This window comes from Talpa occidentalis, unplaced genomic scaffold, assembly GCF_014898055.3.
Source record: "Talpa occidentalis isolate TD23 unplaced genomic scaffold, MPIMG_talOcc4v2.1 talOcc4.12, whole genome shotgun sequence".
Taxonomy (NCBI): domain Eukaryota; kingdom Metazoa; phylum Chordata; class Mammalia; order Eulipotyphla; family Talpidae; genus Talpa; species Talpa occidentalis.
Genome location: NW_023601212.1, coordinates 77,956,579 through 77,982,752, shown reverse-complemented (window position 1 = coordinate 77,982,752; position 26,174 = coordinate 77,956,579). Strand labels below are relative to the sequence as shown.

At 51.1% G+C, this 26,174-nt stretch overlaps 1 protein-coding gene across 5 annotated transcripts in view; it reads left to right on the top strand.

The window, feature by feature from the left end:
* Positions 1 to 25,585, top strand: part of GTF2IRD1 (GTF2I repeat domain containing 1) — a 96,373-nt gene extending 70,788 nt beyond the window's left edge. For all 5 annotated transcript variants that reach the window (XM_054693604.1, XM_037506805.2, XM_037506804.2 and 2 more), the window contains 7 exons: positions 1,179 to 1,362; positions 1,845 to 1,873; positions 18,716 to 18,793; positions 20,522 to 20,714; positions 21,215 to 21,252; positions 23,294 to 23,430; positions 24,178 to 25,585. In XM_054693604.1, the coding sequence (XP_054549579.1) occupies positions 1,179 to 1,362; positions 1,845 to 1,873; positions 18,716 to 18,793; positions 20,522 to 20,714; positions 21,215 to 21,252; positions 23,294 to 23,430; positions 24,178 to 24,246 (728 nt within the window). In that variant the 3' untranslated portion in view covers positions 24,247 to 25,585. The remainder of the gene's footprint in view (positions 1 to 1,178; positions 1,363 to 1,844; positions 1,874 to 18,715; positions 18,794 to 20,521; positions 20,715 to 21,214; positions 21,253 to 23,293; positions 23,431 to 24,177) is intronic.
* Positions 25,586 to 26,174: the final 589 nt, after the last annotated feature.

The following is a 26,174-nucleotide window of genomic DNA, read 5'->3' as shown; positions in this document are numbered from 1 at the left end:
GATTTCTTTAATCACATAGAAACTAGTCAACAACAATCTCAGGATAAAAAATTAAAAACAGGCCAAAATTCCATAGAGATTAGATTAGATTAGTGGTTGCTAGAGCATGGAGGAAAGCTGAGGGTGATGACTGATGGTTATAGGGCTTGTTTGATGTAATTAAAACAATAATTTCATATACTGGTTAATATAGTAAAGTCACTGAATTATGCACTTCAAAATGGTAAATTTTATGGTATGTGAATATAGCACCAACAAAACAAGCAGGCTAGAGCAGATGGCATAAAGTCAGGGTGACATGAAGATTCAGAAGGTCTGTACTTGCTAGATGTGGGCACAAATCAGATTCTGAGTTTCCTGGGAGCAAGAGCAAAAAGGGCAATGAAGCCAGTTATACATTTCCTTTGTCTGTGAGATAAAAATTAGTTTATTACATAGAAGTTCAAGGGTTCCTTCTAGTGCTGCGACATGTGGAAATTGCTGCAGTGTGTTTCACAATGGGCATCCTGTGACACTGGGGATAGTGCTCTCAGCAGTACCTGGGGAATCACAGTCAGCTCCAGCCAGCTGTCAGGATGAGGGAGCCTGAGACAGGTAAAGCAACCTCATGGCATCCAGGGCTGCAGAGCCTGGCCCTGCCAGCAGGCAGCAGGCTTCAGCTGACAGTGGTCAACAGTAGCCACCCTCCCTAGGCCTGTCCCTGGCTGGCTGTGAAATATACAGTCTCTGAGGTGGAGGAGCCCAGCATTCCCCAGAGGTGACAGGAAAGAGGACAAGGCCTAGATTCAGAAGAGAACCTGGAGGTTAACCCTGGCTTTCTTGCTCCCAAATGCAGTCTGCCCTCTTAAACCGGGCTGGTCCAGTGAGATGTGCTCACGGGGCACTTTTTTGGTGATGGACTTTCAGATTCTCAGGCAGTGAGGCCACTGCCTTCTCCCTTGGAGTGCTAACCACACATCTGGACACACGCTCACATACCTAACCCCCCAGAGCCCTGCACAACACACCCCAACTCCTAGGCCCCCACAGGTTGTATCTTTCCACAGGTCTTCACAACAGCCTCTCGTCCCCCATGTACACATCTTTCTATCATACTCCTGCATAGACACCCCACAACCCCCATGTCTACACACTGCTATGGCTCTTAATGGCACCTCCTTGTCCCTCTTGTTCCATAGGGGAAGCCTTGGGCATCAAGTACCCAGTCCAGGTCCCCTACAAGCGAATCAAGAGCAATCCTGGCTCAGTGATCATCGAGGGACTGCCCCCAGGAATCCCGTTCCGAAAACCATGCACCTTTGGCTCCCAGAACTTGGAGAGGATCCTCGCGGTGGCTGACAAGATCAAGTTCACGGTCACCAGGTACCCAAGGGAAGGGTGAGGAGGCAAGACTAGCAGGAGTAGGGGCTGCTTCCACCTACTGCCTTTCCTTCTCTCTGGTCTTAGTCCTGCCCTCTGCTGATCAAGGTGCCCTCCCACTGTCATCCTGGGTCCTGAGGGGCAGAGGAAGGGAACTGCAGGTTTGTTGGGGTGTAGGGGGCTCCACACATGTGAAACCTCAACCACCATAGTGGGGGCAGCCTTTGTGGCACCTTTTCCTACCCACAGTGCCTGCCCACTGTACTTCTGGCTGCTAGGAGAGGCCTTTGGTCACTTCAGAGGGGGGGAAAGCTGGACAAGTGATTTGCAGAGGTCGCAGAACCAGCAGGAAACCCTGATCACCCGCCTGCCATGTCGTCACAGTGTCCCCCCCGGCCCCATGCACGCATATCAGCAGCATCTTACACTTGGCCTGGGGTGGGCCCCAAATATTTCTGACACTCCCATCTCTGTTTTTCTTCCAGGCCTTTTCAAGGACTCATCCCAAAGCCTGGTAAGAGGCACTGGCTGTTGGGGGCCAGGGGAGACCCCACATGGTGGGGTGGGGGTGCAGTTAGTCACAGAGCTGGGTACCAGAGTCCAAACTGATTGTGGGTCACAGGTGCTGGGGTTCAGGCTCCTGCCCCTCTATTCTCCCTCCTCCATAGGCAGCAGACCCAGATGGAAGGAGACTAGGCTGGAACCTTCCCACTGGCGCAGAGAAGGGTGGGAGTGGGGGTACGAGAAGACTTCCTCCAACCAGGTTCTGGAGGAAGGGGCCAGGCTGGTCAGTGACCTTTTCTCCAGATGGGGGTTTTGGTTGGCCTTGGTTGTCCCCAGGTGGTTGAGAGCAGGTGGGTTCCTAACCTCAGAGGGAGGGCTGCCCCCATGCAGACCCTTGAGCTTGGTGGTTAAGATGAGTGTCTGCCCCGGATTTTGGAGACAAAACCCTCTCCTTTCAAGGTGTCCATTGCTCTGTATTCGCTGTGGGCTGCATCCTTGACCTTCCTAAGCCCTGAGTGAGCAGACACCTCAGGAAGCAGAGGTGGCCACAGAATAACCACCTGGTGGGCACTTCAGGCTGAGCAGGGTTTCCAGGTCATACGCGGACCCCAGAACCTGTGTATGAAGAGATGGCAGACCCCCACTGTCAGCCCTGTCCCTTGGGGAGGCTGTGCTGAGATGCTGGGAGCTGGCACATGGTCTGAGCACCTGGACAGAGGAGGCCTGCAGTCCAGGACTCTAGTCTCACCTTCATGAAAACACTGGTGCACCCTGACCCCCAGAACTGTTCACCCCTGTGCCAGGCCTGGCTGGGTGGGCTTCTGGGAATGAGATGAGAGGCCATCGAACTGGAGGGGGGTGGGCCCTCCTAGGACAGTGTGACATGGTGGCTCCTAGTGAACTGTGGGGGTTCCCAGGAGGGGAAGCAGGAACAAGAGCTGGGTGGCTGATAGGGCTTCCTGAAGAGGAAGGCTCCAGAAGAGCCTGGGGAAGGCAGGTCTTGGAGAGCCAGGGAGGAGAGGGGAGGGGGGAGGTGGTAAGCAGCAGGGGCCCACGGCCCATTCAAAATGTATTTTTCCTGAGTTCTCAGAGGCCGAAATGCTCACTCGAAATGCTCACTCGCATTGTTAATAAGGCGGAAATGGCAGAGGAGCTTGCCCAGCTCGCCTCTCCTGGCCCCTGGGAACCAGGACAGGCCTTTCTGCTGCCACTGTCCCCTGGCCCACCCCCACTCTGAGAGGCTGCTGGGCCCTGGCTCCAGGACCATGGGGCCCACCTGCCTCACTGAGTGCCACTGAGTCAGCTCCAACCCTGCCTGCCCCACGCCCCGGGGTCTTCTGCCACAGTTGGTGTCAGTCCTGGGCAGTGCTGGTCCGGTTCCCAGGAACAGTGACAGGAAGAACAGCCTGGGCTTCCCTCTGCCTGTAGAGACAAGTGCAATGTGGCAGCCCCTGAGGACCCAGCCCCTCCTTGCCAGTGGGGAGGGTCCACGTTTAGGCTGCAGGGACCGGCATGTTTTCAGATGAGTCTGGACAGCAGAGATCTGTGACCCCTGACATGCGCCAGGCTATAGATTCAGTACTTTGCACTGTCACCTTTGTTATGTCTCCTTCTTGCAAGCAAAACTGTGGCAGAGGGAACCCCGGTGACTTACCTGGGTGCCTCACCTGACTTGAAGGAACCGTTGGCAATGTAGCCTCTCTCCCTGACTTTCATCAGGGAGAACCATGCACCAGCAGAATGTTGGGCTTTGGGAAGACACCCTGGGTGAGGCTCATGCTGCAACCAGGGGAGCACACAGCCCCTCTTGCTGGCTAGCTGCTTCTTGAATCTCAGCCTGGGCAGCCTGCCCCAAGGTCTCTGTGCTGATCTGCCTGCCTGCCATCCACCTCCCCTTTGGCTCCTGTGAGTGCAGAGAGCCCTTGGAGATGCTTTCTCTGCCCACATGGCATGGGAGAGGATGGCAGACTGCCTGGAGGAGGAGATGGAAAGTGGCCCTGGCCCAGCCTGCAGGGTGGAATTGCCAGCACCTTTCCAGGCATTGGCACCCGGGCCAGGTGTCAGCCGGACAGGCAGCAGCCGGGCCAACTCCACGCTGATGCATGCCACTTGTCACACTGTGCTGGGAAGGGGTCCAGGCTCATCAGGGTCATTGAGTGCTGCTTCTGCCCTTCCCAAACTCCCCATCAGACAATCACTGAAGCCTGTTACACTGAAGCTCCTGGGGTCTCAGGGTGAATGGGCACAGGAGCCTAGTCTGTGGGGAACATAGACCATTGGCAGGTGCCCCAGGCATGTGGAGGGTGGCAGATAATTTGTTTTGGGATTTTGGATCTGAGGCATTGTGTGGGCTGTGGCAAGGCACAGGGCTCAGACAGACACTGGTTCATATCCCAGCACCCTTACTACCATGCAATTCTGGGTTCATTATTCCCCATCCCCAAGCCTCCACTTCCTCATCTGTAAGATGGAGATAGGCACACCTGCCCCAGGTGACCGGAAGGAGATAAATGGTGAGCAGGGGTGGGCAAGCTGTGGAGCAGTGGTTTTCAGCCAGTGAAGATGGTGCTTGTTATTATTTTTCCTGGGATGCAGGAACACTTCCTGGAGGAGGTGACATTGAGTTGAGTCTTGGGGGGTGAGCGGAACACCGTGTGGCGCTGACACAGGACCAAGCCTAAGCCAGGGCACAGAGGGTGTCGGGGATGTGGCAGGACAGCGGCTAGGAATGGCGTGGGTGTGTCTAGGGGGGGTTAGGCTGGAAGGGCATGGCCTGGCATGCCACAGAGCCAAGGCTTCTCCTGGCTACAATAGGAATCTTCAGAGACTTTTCCTTTTTTCTTTCATCCTCCTCCAAAAATATGGAATTAACCTTCATCTTCAACCTTAGAAGTATAAGATATGTAAACTCTATTATTCTGAACTTGGACTAGATCCCTAGCAGAACCCCCCATTACATAGTGGAAGAAACCTAAATTGAGCGCGTCTAAGATCTCCCTTTTTTTCTGTGTGCTGGTGTCCAAGTTCCAGAAGGATTCATAGTGCCAACAAGTTAGGGCAAGAGGCCCATTAACTCTTGAATGACATGTGTCCACATGACTACCCACAAGACATCTATGGACATCCTCCACTGAGGTGTTTGGAGAGGTGCCCCTTGTCCTGACCTGTTGAGAGCCTTCCAGGACCTGGAACCTTCCATAAATCCCACCCCTTTAGCCAATTTGACACTATAGAGGGTCTGAGTATGAGCAAACCCATGCTTGGGGTAGGCCAGGTCAGTGGGATTGCGGTGCAAAGGTGACAGCATTGGAAGGGATGGTTCTGCTCAGGGGTAAGAACTGGGAAGGTCGGTCATTTATGGAAGGATCCTGCAGAAGCATTTCCTAACTGAACCATCCTGAGAAGGTGAATTCTAAAGAAGGAAAGTATGCTTTAAAGATAAATTGGTTATTAAATTTGGGCCTTGCACAGCACAACCTGGAACTGTGGGTCAGCCTGAAGGGGCAGGAAGGGTATGGATACAGCCATTCCTGGGTCAATTTTGTTCTGGGAAAAGAGAAAACCCCATAATGCCTTTAGTGGTATCCCAACACTAAAGCCTTTACAAGCTCCCTCGTTGCCTCAATTTTGCTACCCGTGTCTAGTAGCCTTATCTGCTCATGTGGAATGGTGGGCAGGTGCTAGAGAGGAAGATGGAGTTGGACTGAGCCTCAGGGGGTGCTGGGAGGGACTTTGGAACTCAGGTCAGGGTTGTGGGCCAGGGATTTCACAGGATCCCTGGGCAGTGGAGATGCTGGCTAGAGGGACTTTGCAGGGGAGGCTGCAGAGGGATGATGGGACCAGGCTGACCTCTTATACTAGAGTGGACTGCATCCCTGCCTTCAAGGGCCTGAGGTATCCCAACCTGACCCCAGGGGTCAGAGCCAGTGAAGTCAGGGAGAGGGGTACATCATTGGTAGCTCCCTGATATCTACCTAGGTTGCTCGCCACCTCACCCACCCTTCTTCAACAGCATCCATTTAAAGGTGGGACCTAGGCCAGGAGCAGAGAGGCAGGTGTCTGCACAGCGCCAAGAGAACTTGCCCTCGACCCCAGCTCTCAGAAACACATGTGCTCTAGGGCCCCCAGGCCACTCGGGCACCTGGCCAGCAGTACGCAGAGCACAAAGGGATGTTTGCTACCAAAAAGGACTCTGGGTGGGCCTGACATCCCCCTCTGTGCTCTCGGCAGTGGCAGTGCTGAGTCAAGGCACATCTCTTCTCAAAATGCAGTGGAGCCCGAGGCTACAAAAACCCCAGACAGCAAAGGAGGTTGCTCTTCAGGCACATGGGTAAGAGACAGTGGTGACCAAGGAAGGAGAGAGGCCCCCTGCCTAGGTACCTGGTGTTAGAACAGCCACAGAACATTCTAGTAGGTTTCAAAAATCTGAAGGGAAATGCAAATATATGCCCATGGTAGAAATTTGGAAACAGCAGAACTCCTAACTGCCCAGATGGCTGTTCATTTTTATGATGATACGTTTCTCCCAGATTTACCCCCAAGCTTATTAATTTTACATTCACTGTTGTTCTTACCATAGAACTATACATACATTTTAAACATAAGTATTTTCCTATGTCTTTAAGGCACTTTATAATGTTCCCTTATCCGGATGCATCATATTTATCAACCCCATCCCCCCTTGGGCAGCTCCTGTCACAGACACTAACTATGCTTCTGACTTGCTAGCTGCAAAGCCTTCCCTATCAGTACACTATTCTCTCAATAACCAGTCTTACAGAAGGAAACTGAGGCTCAGAGAGGTTTAGGAACTTGCTGAAAGTCACACAGCATGTGCAGCATGATGAGTTTGAAGCCAGGGCTTGCTGTACCACTACCTTCCCTCTGGTGAGTTGCATCCATACCCTCTTCCCCTAGCAGCTGCCCCACCGGGCTTTCATTCACACTGACTGGCTCTTTGCTGCCCCCTTCTGGCTATCAGCAGCTATAACGTCATCCCTGCCTAGATAACCCTTGAGGCTCACAATTAATCCTTGGAGTTCATTTATCTGTACGATAAAAAATGTATTGGTGTGAAGTCCGTCCCAAACAAGATTCAGGATTACAAAATAGACAATAAGCTCTATCCTTGTGGAACTTGTTGTCTAGTGAGGGAGACAGCTAAATAGCATCACATTCAATAGTGATGAGTACCCTGGGGACAAATAGAAGGCTGTCCGCTGCGACGATGCTTTTACACAGACCACCAGGACTGGAGGGAGGATGTGAGCTGGGTAGAAATCCAGGTCAAGTATGGCGGGGAGGAGTCTGCAAAGCCTCTAGGGCCCCAGGCATATTTCAAAAGTGAGGCCATCAGGATTGCTGATGGAGTGAGTGTGGGGTAAGAAAAGGGAGGCGAAAGATGACATCAAGATTTTGTCCCAAATATCGATAAACAAATGTTCTCAATAAAAATATAAACTTTGTGTTAAAAAAAAAAGATTCAGTCCTGAACAGCTAGCCGGGGAGAGGACAGGCCATGAGTGGTGGCCAAGCTGGACACCCAGGTGGACAGGCAGACCAGCAGCAGAACTGCAAGTCAGAGAGGGGCCCGCTGGAGACGCAGCCGGGGGCCATTCTGTGTTTATCGAATTTCAGCGGTGAAACTGGATCACAGGCGGGATGAGTGTGGACAGCGGGAAGGAATCCAAAGATGAGCCCTGGGCCCTCCAGCGTTTGGGTGTTGGGGAGAGAGACAAAACACCCAGAAGGTGTGATGTTCCCGAAGTCAAGTGAGAATCTGTTAAAGGAATGTGATCGCCTTGGCCAAGTGCAGCTTCAAGGTCAAACATTCAAAACCCAGAAAGGCACCGTGAGATTGTGGGCAGCATGGTCAAAGCAGTTATGGGGAGGAGTGGATGGGCCTGCAAGTGGAGTAGGGGGCTCAGGGGAGAATGAGAAGAGAAATGGCACTACCCAGGAACAGGGCGCCTTTTAAAGGGCAGGAGAGATGGGACAGAGCTACAGGGTGCATCAGGAGAGGGTTATAGAGTGGGAATAGGAACAACATGATGCAAAGAAAAGGGAGGATGTAGGGTCAGAATGGGGAAAGCAGGGACATCACTCAGAGAAGTAGGTGGGTTGGAGAGGGGAGGGGGGCCAGAGCTGTGCACTTGAGGTCGCCGTGTGGGTGAAGGATCATGGGGTCCAGGTGCTTGAAGGAGGGCTGGCAGCATGGGAGGAGATGGCCAGAGGAGGAAGCATGATGTGCACACCGCTGTGGTGACGGATAGGTTTAGATGTGGCTGGAGAGAGGAGAGGACGGGGCTGAGGCAGAGCTCAGCCATGGAAGGTGTGTCTGCACACAGATGACTCCTCAGGAAATGTGACGGGAGCAGCGTCGGTTTCCAGTACTCGCACCTGCCGTGCGAGTTCAGTATCACCTCAAGGCAAAATCCAGCTCTCCACCAGCCAGCACAACATCTTGGGGTCGGAGTGCTCCCCAGGAAACTGATATTCCCCAGGAGCTGGAGAATTCCACACCAGCAAAGGTGGAAGCAAGGAAATGCTCACGTCCAGCCTTTGCCAAGTGCCCAGGTCGGGCCTCTCATAGAGCCTCAGTGTCCACCAGCAAAGCCGGGAGGTTGATGCTGCTGTCCCTGTTTTGCAGCTGAGCACACTGAGGCTGAAAGAGGCAAAGACAACCACATAGTTAGCACAGGACTGAAGTCATACCAGGTCTGTGCTATTCTGGAGCTTGGGCAGGAAGGGGAGGGGAGAGCACAGTGAAAGAATGAGGCCAGAATTATAAAAGACCTTGACCTGGAAGTCCTATCTTAGAGCACTGAAGATTTTTTCAGTCAAGGAAATGATAGGATCAGATTTGCACTGCCTTACAATTACCATGGTAACCATACTTGCACCCTCTAGTGCAAGTGCCTTGGAGAAGGCAAAACTGGGGCCGCAAAGCCAAGGGGGTTGAGGAGGCCTGATCCCAGGCAGGGGCTACAGGACTCTGAGATGGGTGGAGCTAGGATCTAGAGGTGGCAGCAGGTATGGGGAGGAAGGAGAGGAAGGTAGAAATTTCCTGAAGGGTGATGGTATGCCTATCCCGGGGTTGTGGGCCAGTGAGACCTCAGGGGCAAATGTGCAGTTGGTGGGCCCCCCGGTGCTTAGAGCAGGCAGGGTGGCCGCGGGGCCGGGAGGGCCGGTGTGATGCAACCACAGCCAAGTTTGCAGCTAGCAGAGAGGCCCAGGGCCAGCCCAGAACACACCGACCTCCAAAGGACCTTGAAGGAGAGAAGCTTGTTGAAGGAACAGGGAGGTGGAGGCCGTGGAAAAGAGGTGGAGGAATGTGCTGTAAGAGTTGCTGAGCCAGTCAGCTGTTTACAGAGCTCTGAAGAGCAGAGCAATCAAGGAAATAAAGAACGTTTTAAAACAAATACCAATGGTTAAAAAACAGCCTTAGAGGGTAGTGAACTGCGGCATTTGTGCCTGCCCACCGCCCTTTAGTGCCTCAGAGGCCGCGAGGGAGGGCCTTTCCTTCTCTCTGCTGCTCATTTCCAAGGTTCTCCACTGCTCTTCTTGGACTTGGGAACCAAGTGATAACCCCGTGGCAGATTCAGCTGCCGGGCCCCAGCTCCCTTCTAGGGAAACCCAGCCAGTGTCTCACGTTGTGGTTTCCCTTTCACCCAGTGGTGCATCCCTCCCCCCACCCGTGTCAGTTGTGGGAACTTGGGTAAGCAGCCAGGCCTCCCCCACCCCAGAGCAGGGGCCAGGGGTCCAAAGACAAAGCAGAGCGGCCAACATCCTGTGTGACTCCAGCAAGTCAGGTGTGCCTGCCTGGGCCTCAGTTCCTCTACTCACAAGTGGGACATTCCCAGCCCAGCAGTGCTGGGGCACACAACCAAGACAGCAAGGGGAGGAATGAAGAGCCTGTTGTGTGTGGGAGGTGGTGGGGTGGAGAGGCTGACTAGGCCGGACTGTGAGGGCCTGGCTTTGCGGCTTAAACCAGACCCCGCAGCCCCGGCCTTATCAAGCTCTTCCACTGACATCCCGGAGGCCAGAGCCCAAGCACCCCTGCCCGCCAGGGCCAAAGCTCTGGATGGTCCCCAGCTTTATCTAGAAAGTCCCTACAGAGTCTACTCTATAAACCCTTTACTTGAGTTTTTGTTTTAAGGAACTGTATTAAAATACATTCTGCTGAGGAAGATAGATTATCTACACCAGCCAGCTTTGTGCTAGGCCCGGTTTGAGAAGCTCAGCTGTGAGGGAAAAACCTCCCACACAGAGGGCTTGGATCACGTTTGGGGCGGGGCGTAGGGGGGTAGTGTTGGGAAAAAGGGCCAAACACCTAGCTCCTGGCCCCTGCTAGATCTCTCTCCTCTGCGGGTTCTCCTGTCATTCCATCACTGCGTGGAATGACCTTCCTGGAGCAGAGGGTATTTGGGGGGTGACAGAGGGACTGGACAAGGGAAGGAATGGGTCTCCTGTTCCTCCTTAGCATCTGATTCTACTCTTCTGAGCTGTGTGATCTTAATAAGTTAACTTATTACTGGTGATCTTGGAAAAGTTAACTTTGACATTGGATAAGTTGACTTACTATATGTGATTCTTATTTTCTCTGGGCCTCAAGGTCACATGGAGGAGGGACACCTTCCATGGTGGCCCCCTGCCCCCGCCCCCCTCTCTTGCATCTCCCACAACCTGGGGGTTATTTCTTCCTCCCTAGTCACATACTCAGAACTTAGGCCCCTACCTTCCTCTCTGTCTTCCCCTCCCCCGCTTCCAACTCTTGAGAGCTCAAAATAAAACTGTCCTTTCTCAAGTTTCTAAAGATATCACAATTCCAGCGCCAGCCACATGTTTCTCCACTTAATTATCTCTGCTTTTCTTTGTTAATTAGGCTCCAGTAATGATCTCCCTTCTGCCTTCCTGGGAAGAGCTGGCATCTCGCTGGGCGGGGCTGGGAGGCCTTTGTGGGCAGACTCCCAGCTGCCAGACCCAGAGTTGGCCCACTGCCTCCTTTCTTCCCAGTGAGGCTCTGTGGGCGATGGAAGATGTGATGTCGGGGAGACCCGCCCTTTTCCTGGATGGTGGGGGCCCAGCTGGGTCATTGCAGCCCTGTCCTGCCCCTGCCTGGGTTTCAATCCCAAGCCCTGCCAGATGGGGGAAGGGGGCTTCAAGTTTCCCAGCACTTGTTAGAGGGGGCTCCACAAGCCCCAGAAGGCAGCAGTGGGGGGGGGGGTGCTTCAGAATCATCTGCAACATTCCAGAAAGCTTCACTGAAATGACTTCCTCAGCTGGGACCACCCAAGCTGACAGGAACAACCGAGGCTTTTATTAACACTGGAATGAGATCAGCTGGAGGGGTCACCAGACACGGTGTGCTGAACAGAAGCTGTGGCTGGCTGATAAATGTGGCTTTGAGCCACAGACATGGAGGCGTGGGGGTGGGGCCCTAAGCCAGCCTCCACACATGTGCTGCACTGGGTGGATGCGATCTTTCCTGTCTCCTGGGGAGGAGCGGGGTGACAAAAGGGGCCTCGTGGTGGGAGGTGGGCTACAGGACATGCTGCCCCAGCCTGAAGACCCTACAACCCAGAGACTTGACTAAAGACAGGCCCATCAGGGCTTTGGGAGCTCAGGTGCCAGCTCAGTTCATGCACTGCTACAGGGCATCTGTGAGACTGACACCCAGTGGGGGACAGGCTTTTTATTAACACCAATTGAAAAAATAAACCCTGCCTCCTGGAGCTTATATTCTGGTGTGGATGCAGAGAATAAACAAAGTGTGAAGTCTAAGGTGTGTTAGGTGAAAGTGCTAAGGAGAAGCAGAGAAGCAGATGGGAGCGGTTGTGCTTATTTTTAAGGGTTTGTCAACAGTAGATGAGGTGGTGGCAAGGAAGGCCTTTGGGTAAAGACCTGGAGGGGATGATAGTGAGCCAGGGAAGAGCATTGCAGGCCGGAATAACAAGTGCAAAGGCCCTGAGGTCACCTGCCAGGGTGCTAGAGGAGGGAAGAGGCATGGGGAATGGGAAGGATGAGTTGGAAATGAATACAATTGACATTTGCTTCAGTGAGCTGGGAGTCAGTGCAGTAGGAGTCTGAGCAGAGAGAGACAGAATCTAATGGGATTTATCAGGCTCCTTCTGGCTGCTGTGGGAGATCTGAGGAGGTGATAGTAACAATCCAGGCAAGGTGTGAGTCATTGGCTCTAGGTATATACTGCAGCTAAAGCCAACAGGATTTGCTGATATTGGCTGGGAGAGAGAGGAGTCAAGTTTGACCTTAGGGATTTTGGACTGAGCTTCCAGAAGAACAGAGGTGCCAGTAGGCAAGACGGGGAAGATGCAGGAGGAACCAGCTGTGGAGGAGATAGAGTATCAGCTTGTGGCTTAAGTCTGAGGTGTCATCTAGTAGCAGTTTGATGCATAAGTGGGGGGTCCAGGGAAGCAGTCTGGGCTTGAGGTGTAATTTGGAGAATCATGAGCATATTGCTGGCATTTAAAGCCCTAAAAGAGAATGAGATCATCGGGAGTGAGTCAAGTCAGAGGGCCAGAGCCCTGGTGCCATAAGCATTTGGAGCACAGGAAGATAAAAAATGGGGAGGTGGGAGGAAGCCAGGAGTGGGTGGTGTCTTGGAGCTGGATAGAAAGACCCTATTTCTTCCTGGGGGAGCGCCTTCTCCCCTTGCCACCCAGGAAGATACTACAGCCCAGAGACTTGACTGAGCATCCGGCAGGGACCCTGAATCAGACCCTACTAGGTTTTTAGCAGTACCTAGCTCCCCTCCCCACTCCCCTGCAGGATTATAGATACCACACACGGTGAGGCAGGAAGACTCCCCATCCACCCTCCAAGAACTAGGGGAACCTGAGTTTCTATGTGTTCTTTGAAATAGCAAGTTTCCATGGCCTCTGGGTGGAGACCTTGGGAGCGGCAGGGCTGTGTGAGAACACATCAGCTGATGGGAAACCAGTCTAGCTGAGCCTCGTTTGCCAGGGAAGAGATGGATTTGCCCCCAAGGACAGCAGAGAACCCCCGGTAGGTTTAGAGCAAAGAATGACACTGTCAGACTGTTTAGAAAGATCCCCGTGGCTTAGAGAGCAGAGAGTGAATTTGGGAAGGCCAGGCCAGAAGTTCTTGCCACTCGAGATGAGATAATGAAGACTAACTGGACTGAGGGTAGAGCTGCAGGCTGTGTCTTCCACAAAGTGGCCTATCGTGGTGACCACCTGGATTTGTGGATGAAGGTGAGGGGGTGCAGGGAGTTTGTATTTGTTTCTGTGACAGCTGTAACCAGTTACCCAAGTTTAGTGACTTCACACAAATGTATGCCCTTACAGTTGTAGAGGTTGGAAGTGGGTCTTACAGGGCTAACATCAGGGTGTCAATAGGTTGAGTTTATTCTGGATGTTCTAAGAGGAGAATCTAAGGTTCCTTGTTGTTTCTAGCTTCTAGAGACCACATTCCTGGCTCTCCCTCCATCTTCAAGTTTCTGCTTCTGTTGTCCCATCTCCTGCTTTTGACCATCTTGCCTCTTCATAGAGACCCAGTGATTACACATAGGGTCCATTTGAATAATCCAGGATAATCTTCCCATGGAGATTAAGGATCTAGACCAGAAAGTCCCTTCTGCCAGCTAGAGAAACATAGCTACAGACTCTGGGGTTTGGAGTGTGGGCAGCTTTGGACACTCAGCCTACATAGGGTTGGAGGCAGCTGAGGTTTCTCTCCTGAGTGACCATGTAAGAGAGGGGAGGCAGGGACCCTCAAGAAGCCCAGGGGGAAGGGACAGGTTTGAGGAAGACCTGGAGAGCTATTGGGGATATGCAGGGTCAGTGGTGCTCCCAAGAGGCTGTTGGAAGTGTGAGTTTGGGAGTTGCAGGTGCAGAGAGAAGGAGAAGAAATTGCAGCATGGACTGCTCTCCCCCAATGGTGGAAAAAGGCCCTACTAGGTGGTTGGCCTGATAACATATCTGAGATTTGGCCATTCCTCCTGCTGTCCTTAGAGGCGGGACAGAAAAAGGCAGCACTGGAGATGATTAGAAGTCGGGGGTAGGGTCCTGGCTCCCCCACTTAATCACAGCATCACTGGATCACTTCTGTGCCTCAGTTTCTCATTTTCAACAACTGTAAAATAGACATGGACTCAGGATTGTTGGAAGAATTAAGTGAATGAGTCCATGCAAAGACCTAATAACACCTTCATTTCTTTTTTTTTTCCTAAAGATTTATTTATTTATGCATACAAGAGCTGGGGTACAAGCCAGAGGTGGGGTGTGTGAGAGGATTCACCAGAGACAGAGTGGGGAGCAGAACAGGCAGACTGACTGAAATACACTGCTGAGGGGAGCAGCAGGCGAATCAGGAGAGGTCTGCTGCGTCATGTGGGTTGCTCCCTGGCTGCCTGGGGAATGGAACTCGTGCTGCAGAGGCTGCAGAGGCTGCAGACAGCTTCATAGGTTGTGTCTTAACACCTGCGCCACTATGGAGGCCCGTGACACCTTCATTTCTTGAATGATTTTAGGGAGTGCTTATGCAGTGGGCGTTATGGTAGGTGCTGGGACTATAATAGTGACCCAACAGGTAATGAAGGACAATGTCAGCCATTGGTTCTGTAATTGGCTGTAGTGTAGGCTCCAATGAGGAGCCCTTATCTTCCCTTCTATCCCTCCCTACCTCATGCCCTGACAAGGGAGACCCCAGATCAGATAATCAAGATGCATGGTTCATGACCTGCTCTTCCTCCGATCCCTGCATGGAAAGATTGATTAGATTGATTAATTAATTGACTGACATACCTTTTTAATTTATAAAGAATGACAAATATCATACAGTTCCCAAATATTCTTCACCCATGCAGGATGTTAATGTCTGACATAACCATGACACATGTGTCAGCACTCAGAAATTAAAGTGGATTTATCCAGTACAATTTTTTTAAGGTTTATTTATTTATGCATACAAGAACTGGAGTGTAGGCCAGAGTGGGTGGGGTAAGAGGATTCACCAGAGACAGAGTGGGGAGCCGAACAGGCGGAGCTACTGAAACACTGCTGAGGGGAGCAGCAGGGCAGACAGGAGAGGTCTGCTGTGCCATGTGGTTCAGCTCCCTGGCTGGGGATCGAACTCATGTCACAATGGCTGGAGGTAGCTTGATAGTGCTGTGTCTTTAACCCCTGCACCACCAGGGAGGCCCTGATCCAATACAGTTAACTGAGCTTCAGACTATTCACATTTGATCAGCTCTTCACTGGTGTCCTCCTTGTGTTCCAGGGTCCAATCGAGGGTTCCACACTGTGCTTGATATTCATTTATTTTTAATCTTTCAGTCATAGTGCCTCTTGCTTGTTTGTTCACTTGTCAATAAACACTATAATGAATGCTCGTGAGCTCCCCCACCCCCACTCAGAGCTGGAGCAGCACCAGTGACACCCACGCACCCATGTTCTTTCTTCATTGCCTCCCCCTCTCTCCCCAGAACAAATAATCTGAATTTCATATATATTGTTCTCTTGGCTTTTCCCTCTAAAATCTTAAAACTGCAGGAAAAAAATGAAAGAATAGTATAATGACTACCTGCATATCCTTTCTGTGGACTCATTAATTCTTAACATTTTGCCAAGTTTCCTTCTGTCTCTGTCTCTCTCACGCACGCACACACCCCGCCCCATTTATTTCTCTCTCTCTCTCTGTCTTTCTCCATTTGAAGTAAGTTGCAGACATCTTGTCTCTTCACGCCTAAATATTTTAACACACATCTCCCACATCTCCTCAGAACAATGTCATTCTTTTACATATCCACAATACTATTACAATGCTCATTAAACATAATAACTCCCTATCATCTAATGTACAGTCTATATTCAAATTCTCCAAAATGTCTTTTATAGCTCTTCTCCCCCAGAATAGGATTGTTGTTCAGAGGTAGATTTTTTTTTTAATGACTGTTTGTATGTAATATTTGCCTAAACCGAAATTGTTTTTTGATGTGGGTTTTTTTTTTTTTAATTTTTGTAAGTATAACATCCTATTGTATCAAGTGTGGGACTTTCTTCTGTCACTCAGCATTATGTAACATGGTGTTAAAATGTGTAGCTGAGCTTCAGTTTTCGCTGCTCTATAATATTCCATTGTATGAGGGTCATGCGCTCATAATGGCATTTCTGTCAATGACAGGTTGCATGTAGGAGCGTGGTCTCCTTATACAGCTGAGTCCAGAGTAGGCTATCCTATCTAGGTGTGTGTAATTACACTCCGTGATGTTTGCACAACAACGAAATCCGCTTGATGACTCTTCTCAATTGTTAATCACTCAGAGACTAACAGGATTGATTCATCTGTCCTCCTGTCTTTGATCATTTGTGTTGTTTCCTTGGTTTTGCTCTCTCTAAGAGGACCATTATCACTCTGAAATATGTTTTGTTTGCACTGCACAAAGCTTTCTCATGGGTACGTGAGATCATTGGCCTGGGCACGAACTCCCCCCACTGCAGCATGGCCATCCTTCTCCCAGCTTCAGTGTCTCTGTCTGTAAGACAGAGGTGATAGGATTCCCACTGCAGCTATGTGTAGTTCCAAGAAGGGGTTAAATTAATGCACCTTCTTATCTTGATGAAACTGGTGCCAGGAAAAGGGGGCATTGTGCAAGCTGCAGAGGCAGGGGCGTGACTGATTCCCCACTTCAGTGGCCCCTGCTGCCTTCATGAGGCAGCTCTTCCTCATGGTGGGGACACCATAGATATCTCCCCCTCTATGATCTTCAGGGTCTGCATTATGTCTGCACTCCCAGCCCAGGCCTGGCAGAAGGAGGGGCTCCGCAGCAGCCCTGGAGACTGGAGCAGAGGAATATTTATTCACCTTACCTCACAGATCAGTTCCTGCCCTCTAAGGGGCCCTTCCTTGCTGCTGGCTGCCTCTGTGCTGTTTATGATCATGATTAGCAACATACTTGAGCGGCAGGCATCCAACTAGGTGGGAAAAGGCCAAGGCTGTTCAAGGTTCTTGTACTTTGCCCCAGGAGAGGGCTGTGGGGCCACCCCAGGCATCACCCCGAGCCAATTGGGTTAAAATTGTGTACAGAGCAGGGCTGTGATTTAATAAACTTGGTTGCTTTCTTTCCCCCTGGGCAAAATTCAGTTAATCCTCCTACAAGACAGCAGATTAGAAGCAGCGAGAGGAGAGCTGCTGGGGCAGACAATAGAGAGATGGGGGAAACTGAAAAACTAGAATAAGCAGGAAGAGGCAGAACAAAGACCGTCAGAATGGGCCTGTGGGGTCCAGCACAGTACGTAGCAGGTCACTGCTGTCCTGGCAGAGCAGGCTCAGCAGCACTTTCTGGATGGTTGGGTCATGAGGATGACCTTCCCCACTACCAGGTTCTTAATGAGAAAAGGGTACTTGATGCATTTGAGAAAGTATCCTACCCAAAATAGGTCAGACAAACCGAGGTAATTTAAGAGAACAAACTTCATTATCTGGAAGATTCTCATATGTAAAAATCTCATATGAGATTCCAAGATAATTGAGGCCTTAATCTAGTTAATAACATCGACAACTTGACTTTGATGGCAAGAGGCCTTGAACTTTTTTATATGTGAAAGCTCTGGATCCTCCCAGCAGGTCAGGATTCCCACTTGAGGGCCTCACCCCACTATAGCCCAGCCATCCCTTTCCCAGGGCTGTGGAAACTGAGGCCCAGAGAGTCAAATATCTTTTCAAACATCACACAGCGTTAGGATTAGAATCAAGATTAACTTGCCTTCTATCGGATCAGGGGCCTTCCCTGCCGTGGATGCTGGGTACTCCCTACTGCCCTGCTTTATGTAGGCTTTTAAGTAGGTATATTGAGGACACACACACACACACTCACACACACACACACACTCACTCCATGTTGAGCCCTAACTATGGCATTTCCAAATGGAGAACATTCTGAAATATTTGCAACTCTCGATGTCCTCTACAGGCAGACTGGATTCAGGGAAGCTCAGCCACTCCCCCAGAATAGGTTTGCTATCTCATGGTAGACTGAGGTACTCCCTTTCAGAACAGTACAAGTAGCCAGGGTGAGTTCCTGATGGTCAGCACAATCATGCCAGCCCACTAAAGACCTTGCATGGGGACTGTACCGCTTCTAGACCCATCACCTCAGTCTACCCAGGTACCGCCTGTGCTTCTACCCATCCAGCATACCATGACTTCTCACCCTGTGGTGGTAGGACATGGGCCAGCCCTTGAGCCAAGGTATCTTTCCCCAACTCCACCCCATCCATCCCACACCCCGACCTGCCTTCTGAGAACCACTTACACACCTGCTTCCCCAGGGGACACACTCTGGGCCAGGTGCATCATGGGATTCTCCAGCTCAGCTTCAGGGCTCAGAAGGGTTACCTACATTCCCTATAGCAGCTTTTGGCTTTCTACCCACCTCTATTTTTAATTTGGAGGAAAAGTGTTCAATTTTTTTGTGAAGAATTAGTTTTGGAATGAAACAGGCCAGATTGGGGGCTGGAGGGGAGAAAACCTCCTCCCTTTCGTGGGTCTCCCCAGACTTGAACAGATAGGGGTGGGCATCCTCACGTGTGCCCCATGTCACTTGGTAGGTGTCCCTGTCACACTTCTGGGAGGGTGCTGTGATGGTGTGGGGAGAGTCCCTGGCTCCCTTTCCTCGGGATGCTCTGTGCCTGCTAGTGAATGTGGGATGGACGGACAGGTGGATTGCTACACAGACAACTGAGGCCAGGGCAGCCAGGGGGTATGGGGGGGGCAGGGCTTGGGGAGAAAGCTCTAGCAGGTGAGGGATGCCACACAGAAGTCCAGTGGCTGAGCCTGTGCAGAACTCACTCCCCTTATCTTCCTCTTGCAGATGAAGATGATGCCAACAGACTAGGGGAAAAGGTGATCCTCCGGGAGCAGGTGAAGGAGCTCTTCAATGAGAAATACGGTCAGTGCCTGAGCCGAGTCCTGGGGCAGAGTCCTGGCACCAGCCCTCCTTGCCTGCCCCTCCCACCTCTGCAGCCAGCCTGGCCTCCAGTTGCCCAGCTGGCCTGCCTGCTCCCTGGTCACAGTTGCTCAGCCCATGACTGGTGGCAGCGGCTCTCTTATTCTCCCTGTCCAAGAAAGGAAAGAACCGGGGCCTCCCCTGGTGGCGCTGCGGTTGAGCGCTGGGCTGCAAAGCTGCCTGCAGCCTCGGTTCGATCCCCGGCCGTCAGTGAGGGTCCCATATGGGCTCAGGCCTCTCCTGCTACCCGCTGCTCCCCTCAGCAGTGTGTTTCATCAGACTGCCTGTTCTGTTCCCCGCTCTGGCTCTGGTGAATTCTCTCACCCTCCTGCGCTTCTGACTGTACCCAGTGCTTGTATAAATAAATAAATAAATCTTTAAAAAAAAAGAAAGGAAAGAACCCTCCATCTGGGGTGTGCATACCACGACCAGCCGCAGTCAGTTGTGGTACTCCCCAGGCCCAGGCTCACAGCCCTGGACTTGTTCCTGCAGAGTCCAGCTTCCCCAACATGCATGTGACCTTGCAGACTCCAGAACAAGTCAGGGCTCAGATTAGTCTACTGAGGGAGATGGACGTGGGCTAGATGAAGGCATCCAGGCTGCCAGTGCAGAGCCCAAGTCCCAGGGTGCCAGTGCAGAGCCCCAGTCGGGACAACTATAATAATATACCTACAATTGACTGAGCACTTTCTAGATCATTGAGAGCCAGACAGACTGACCTAAGTGTTCTACAGACATTGCGTTTTATCTCTGATGAATTTAGTATTATCATCTACAGTTTGCATTGTAGCAGAGGAGACAGAAAGTAATTTTTTTTTTTGCGGGGGAGGATTTCAGAGAGTGATAAGGAAAAGAAGTAAATGCAGTCATGTGATAAGGAAAGCAGGGGTGGTGCCAGGCCTCTGGATCTGTGAACAGGAAAGCCCTTCAGAAGAGGGCATGATTTTTAGCTGAGACTTGAATGTCAAGAAAGAGAAAACAATCCCCAGGTGGAGGGAGCAGCTGGGGGTCTAGGGAAATGAGCCAGCAGGTGGGGGAGGCTCTGATTAGTGGGGAGTACTGGGCAGGCCAGGAAGAAGAATTCAGGTTTCATTTCAAGAGCAGTGGGAAGTGACTGTGCTGGTGTTTATGGCATTGTCATTTTTGCTTTTTATTTTGGAATCAATTTTCAATCATATGCAACAGCAGGGAGCATGAAAGAATGACCCCAAAACCAGCTTCTATGATGATCATCATTTTGCTAATCCTATTCAAGCCATTTCCACACACTGACTTTGATTTTTCAGTACTTTAAAATACATCCCAAACATATATCATTTCAGCCATCAAAAAAAAAAAAAAAAAAAAAAAGAACAACCCTAACTAGGACTTTCTTAACCTTCTCTGACATAATAGTCGTGGGTTGCAAGCAGACATCAAGTCCTCCTTGGTCAATGCTAGGTGTGTGCTCATACCCAGTCCTTGCACCATGGCTGTAGGAGGGTACGTGTCTCATCATCAGCCTTGGCTGTTAGATTTTTGATTTTACTAATCAGATAAAAAGAGACGAGGTACATGTGTGACTTCTAAACTCTCTGAGTATGGCGGCTACTGAGCTGGGCGTGCCAGATTCTAGCCCTTTTCCCACATGGCTTGACTTTTAACAGGGATTGTCTTTGACTCTCCCTCTAGGTGAGGCCCTGGGCCTGAACCGGCCTGTGCTGGTCCCTTACAAACTGATCCGGGACAGCCCAGACGCCGTGGAGGTCACAGGCCTGCCCGATGATATCCCTTTCCGCAACCCCAACACATATGACATCCACCGGCTGGAGAAGATCCTGAAGGCCCGGGAACATGTCCGCATGGTCATCATCAACCAACTCCAGTGAGTGCTCCCAGCTGGGGGGGAAGGGATGTCAGGGGAGGGTGCTGTTGGCCTTCAGGCATCCCCAGAGCAGACCCAGCCTGGAGTGGGGGTGACACTTGCAGAACCCCAGACATGGGCTAGCTTGCCATTCCTCTCCCCTTAAAGATGAAATGACCCAGAGTAAGAGGAGGGACAGTGTGAGTCACAGTGGGTCAGCAGGGATCCAGACCCGGGTCTCCTCATCTGTTCACGCTGCGATAACAGAGTGCCACAGCCTGGAGGCTTAAAGCGCAGGAATATATTTCAGGGTTCTGGAGGCATTGCCTGGCACAGCACTGAAACTCCAGGTCATCACCTGCTCTGATTGGGATGCTGATTATTTTCATCAGGGTCTTACTTGACTCATGTTCCAGCAGCAATATCTCATCTTACTAGAGATACTGCTTGTATTCAGGGAGCATGTAAGGAGGAGAGGAAACCTTCTTTTCTAACTGCCATCTGATTTCTTTCTTTTTCAGACCTTTTGCAGAAATCTGCAATGACGCCAAGGTGCCAGGTAAGTGGGAGGCTAAAAGAGGCTACCCTTCTACCTCTTGGGGTGCAAAACTGGTGGACACGAATTGGATGACTGACCACCTGGAGAAAAGTATAGCTCCTCCTCCTCCTACTACATCTGCAAAGGAGCCTGAGATCTCCATCTGCAGGGCCAGTGTCTCCAGAAGGCCCCAGGAAGGCTGTGGGGTTCTTCAGAGGGGGCCCTGCCACAGCAATGCTGAGCACATCAGATCAGGGAGAGGATGGGAGGCAGGCTGGAGCTAGGAGGAGGGGACACCAGATAGGATCATAGTAGCCACCTGGGAAGGGGTGAGAGAGCAAGTACTGGCCAAGACTGGCTGAGCCCCCCTGGATTCTGCTTGTGTTTGCAGGGCACACACCTGCACCAGTCTCTGGTCTTTTGGAACCATTAGGTTGGCAGGAACTTGACAGACCATGTGGTTTGATGGCTCTGATTGAGAAGTGTTTGATAGGACTTACGGGTGTGTGCACCCTGGGATGATTGGGAGGTACACCTCTGATTAATCAACCTCTGATTAATCGATACTGATCTAGCCCCACCTCTCATTGCACAGCTGGGAAAGGGAGGCCCAGAGAGAAGAAGGGTGTTGCCAAGGCCACAGAATGAGTGGGACCACAGGCCCCAGTGTGGTGGGATGGTGACGGGACTCAGCCAGGCCACCCACCCAGATTGAGACTTGAGGCCCCAACTCCAGCGGAGTCCAGAATCACCTGAAACTCCACATCCGGGGGCTTCTATCCTGTACCCACAAGGTCAGGTGTGGCAGTAGATCTCAGGATAGGGAGGTGGCGAGGTTTGGAACCTTCTGACAAGTCAAGGGCAGAGAAGCACTGGACATCTTGAAGGTCTCAGGGAGGCTCCAGGTTGGCCACAGCACTACGTCAGCACTTCTGACTTCTTTTTCAGGTGGACCCTCCACCACTGTCTTCTCTGTCTCCCAGCCTGCACTCCTCCTGCCTCTGTTTCCCAGGGTCTCTGTTTATAACATCACAAACCCCCAGGCTCTGTTTTTCTTTACCAGCTGGATTGTGGCCTGCCTGGGCCCAGCCTGCTATTACACTGTAATTAAGGCCCTTCTGGTGAGCAGTGTTAGGCAGCTACGCAGTAGCCTGTCCACTCAGTCAAATCAGAACCCTGCTTATGTAGCACACAGTTGCAGATCTTTTTTTGTACATATTATATATTCGTATCAATTTAATCCTGCAGCAATAAAACACCTCTGAGTCCTGCTCTGTGCTGGGCATCATACTGGCTCATTTCATGTACATAATCATTGAGCCTCACATTACACTGTTTTCCCCATTTGGCTCAGAGAGGGTCATCAGTTTGCCCCGGGTAACACAGCTATTAAGTGGCAGCAGTGGAGTTTGGCTTGGTATTTCTGACTCTAAACCAGTTTCTTCCCACTGGGACACTGCCTGTCCACTGGTTGTGCCTGCGAACTGTTATTGTCAGGTCAAAGTCATCATACATTGGCAATAACAGTAGCAGCAATATATCAGTTCTCAGTTTCTGGAGTATTTCCTGGGTGTCAGGTACATTATCTAATGGGGCAACCCTTAGGATCTTACATTTCACTCAGTGAATGAAGTTGCAGGGCCATTGAGTGATTTTCCCCAGGCCCAAATGTGCATGGTTCAGGAGGCCAAACTCACCAAGAGATGCAAGACCCTGGGGTCTCTGGGACTTCTAGGGAGGAGGGATCCTCACAGACTAGATGGCCCAGGGAAGTTATAAGAGGATCTGGACCTGCAGTGAGCCTGCTGAGGAAGGGTACCTGGGTGATGAGGGTCTTGAGTTAGCAGAGGTAGTTAGGTGAGCAGGAGAGGAGGCTGCAGGGCCTGGTTAGAAAGAAAGCTGGAGAGATGGGTGTCAGCTATTGGTGGGCCTCGTGGGTCCTGAGCTTTGAAGGCTGGGAAGGGGACGTGAGCCCTGAAAGCAAAGGCCTTCTCCAGGAGTGTCGGGAAGTCAGGACACAAGGGCCCTGGCCTCCGGTGTCAGCAACCTTTTCTCCCACCAGCCAAAGACAGCAGCATTCCCAAGCGCAAGAGGAAGCGGGTCTCTGAAGGGAACTCGGTCTCCTCTTCCTCCTCGTCTTCCTCTTCCTCGTCCTCTAACCCGGAGTCCGTGGCATCAACCAACCAGCTCTCTCTCGTGGTAAAATTGCATAGATCGGCACCTGGCCACTCTTTTCTGTGGTCTTTGCCCCACGTTGGGCGTGGTCATCTACTTTGGGAGCAGGCTTTTATGGGCTGGGAGACACGGGGTTCTGAGTGGGATTCTAGAATGTGGGGGCTGCAGACACATCTGCCTGCCCTACCCACAGGCGCCCGAGCAAGAAGCCCCAACCCCACTGGGTAGATGGGCCAGCCAGAGAGGAAAGGAACCCTCCACAGTCCTAAGCAGGGCCAGAGCAGACTCCTGGTTCCTGAGCAGTCAGAATCAGGCTCTGTGCTCACCTCGGGTGCTCTCCTCGCCTGTACCTCTTCTTAGAGAATCCAAAAGCCCAGTCTTGCCTTTCCCCCCACCTAGGTATAAGAGCACCCACAGAGTGTCACCAGCTCCTTACACCCTGAGAAACAGGGACAGGTTCTTTGGAGCACGAGACTTGGAGGAGCCTGAGTTTGTGAGGTATCCACCTGTTCTGAGCCAGCCCTCACTTGGGTCCTCCAATCCCATCTACATGATTAGCCCGAGGATACAGGTGGGAATAGGTCAGAAGGCTTCAGCCCCGCCTCATGGCCACAGGCAAACTGCCTGACCTTGCCTGGGTCACATTCCCTCCTGGGCCTTCAGCAGCCTCAAAATACATAGTAGCAAAGGAAGCAGAGCTAAGTGTTCTGGTGTTCTTTCCTCATCACTTGGTGTCCTAACCCAGCCATTTGTTTGTCCCCCTCTTTCTAGCAATGGCCAATGTACATGGTGGACTATGCTGGCCTAAATGTGCAGCTCCCGGGACCTCTGAATTACTAGACCTCAGTGCTGAATCAGGACCTCACTCAGAAAGACTAAAGGATATGTAATTTATGTACAAAGTGTATATTCGGATATGTATCAATGCCTTTTAGTTTTTCCAATGATTTTTACACTATATTCCTGCCACCAAGGCCTTTTTAAATAAGTAAAAAAAAAAAAAAAAAAAAAAAAAAGCGTTGCCTTTCCTCCTAACTGTTGCATGTTCTTTTGGAATTGCGGCTGGCGAGCCATCTCCAGGAACACGGTCAGGAAGACGAGCTCAGGTGGTCCCCCAAGGCTTCTCCTTCCTTGCCAGAGCAGAGATGGTGTCCCTGACCCCTGGGCCCTGGTGTCTGGGTGCAGATTTTACTCGCTTTTCTGCTGCTGGGGCCATGCACGGAAGGCAAAATGCCAGAAACCCCTCCCTGGCCTCCAGGATTCCATGTTGGGGGCCCTCTTGGCCCCCATAACTCAGGTGAAGTCGAAAGTGTTGAGTGTGATACTCAAGCATAGACTCTACATGGCTGTAGGGAAAGCATTTGGAGAAGAGGCTTTTGGTTTGACCTGAAAGGGTGTATGGGTTTTTTTGTTGTTGTTGTTAAGCTATGCAGAAAGAGATACAACTCTGTAAAACACAAAACCCAGGAGACAAAAAGAAAACATTCATAGAGGTAAATAAACACAACTTTAAAATTTCTTGTAAAAGGTGAATAACAGACTGGGAGAAAATATTTTTCCAACATACATAACATGCAAGTTAGTATCTTATGACTCAATAAGGAAAAGAACCAAAATTTGTTAATGGAGAATTTATAAGGAAAGAAATAATATGCATCTATAATAAGCCTATGAGATGCTGCACAAGCTCAGTGGAAACCAAGGAAATGTAACTAAAGCAACACTTTTGTAGATATACTTTTTCATCCATCATAATCATTCTTAATTCATTCAGAGTTAAATGTTGTTAAAGTCTCAGTATAATAGATAGTTTTATGTGCTGTTGATAAGAGTATATACTGGAACAACGTTAATGCTAATATACTCTTGGCCAAGGATTTCTTAGAGCGGGCAGATTTTTGATTGAGCCCAGGGTACCTGAATGATGGGTCCAAGCTATCTCAGAAAGACCATTTGGGGGCATGTAGAAAGGTGACAGCTACTCATCAATTCACTCATTCATTCCTGGTGGCACACCTGTCTAGGTGTGCCCTGGGATAGACGTCCTGCCAAGGAAGAGCAGGGTGCCCTGGGAGCGTAAGGCAGGGCCACCTCACCTAGTGCAGGATCAGGAAAGGGTTTTAGAAGCTGAGACCTGAAGAGCGAATTGGGGTTGGCAGGACAGAGCAGGGAGGGGAGGGGAAAGATGGTGTTTTAGAAGGGCAGGGTACATGTGCAAAGGCAGGGAGGCTAGACTGAGAACTCCAGTGTTACAGGAACAAGAAGAGGACACTAGGAGGTTGGCTAGTGGGGAGGTAGAGGGGTATGTATGGTACTGACCTGAAGGGGTAAGTGGGGTCAGAAATGCAGCCTAGGTTCTGCTTGCCCAGCTGTGCACTCAGACTATCTGCATTGTTTTTCTTATTTGCTCAGGTGGAAGGGAATTGTCCCTAGGACAAAGGCAATCTCTAGTAAGGGGTGAGGGGAGGGGAATGAGAACCACAAATGGGTCTGCAGTTTTGGAAGGATCTGCCTTCCTTTAGTGAAGAACCATTAGAAGACGGTGGAGAAGCTGGAAGACCACATGGGGAGCTCTTGCAGTTGTTTTAGGCAGAGCTGGCCATGGTTGGAGCCAGGTGGAGAATTAACAAGGAGGTCAGCCAGCAGGACTTGGAGGTCAATTGGACGGGGAGTGCTGGGGAGTGGAGGGGTCAGGGTGACTGCAGGATCAGCCAAGATCCAGAGCGAGGCCTATGACTTAGAGGCACTGCCTCCTGAGTCAGCTGGAT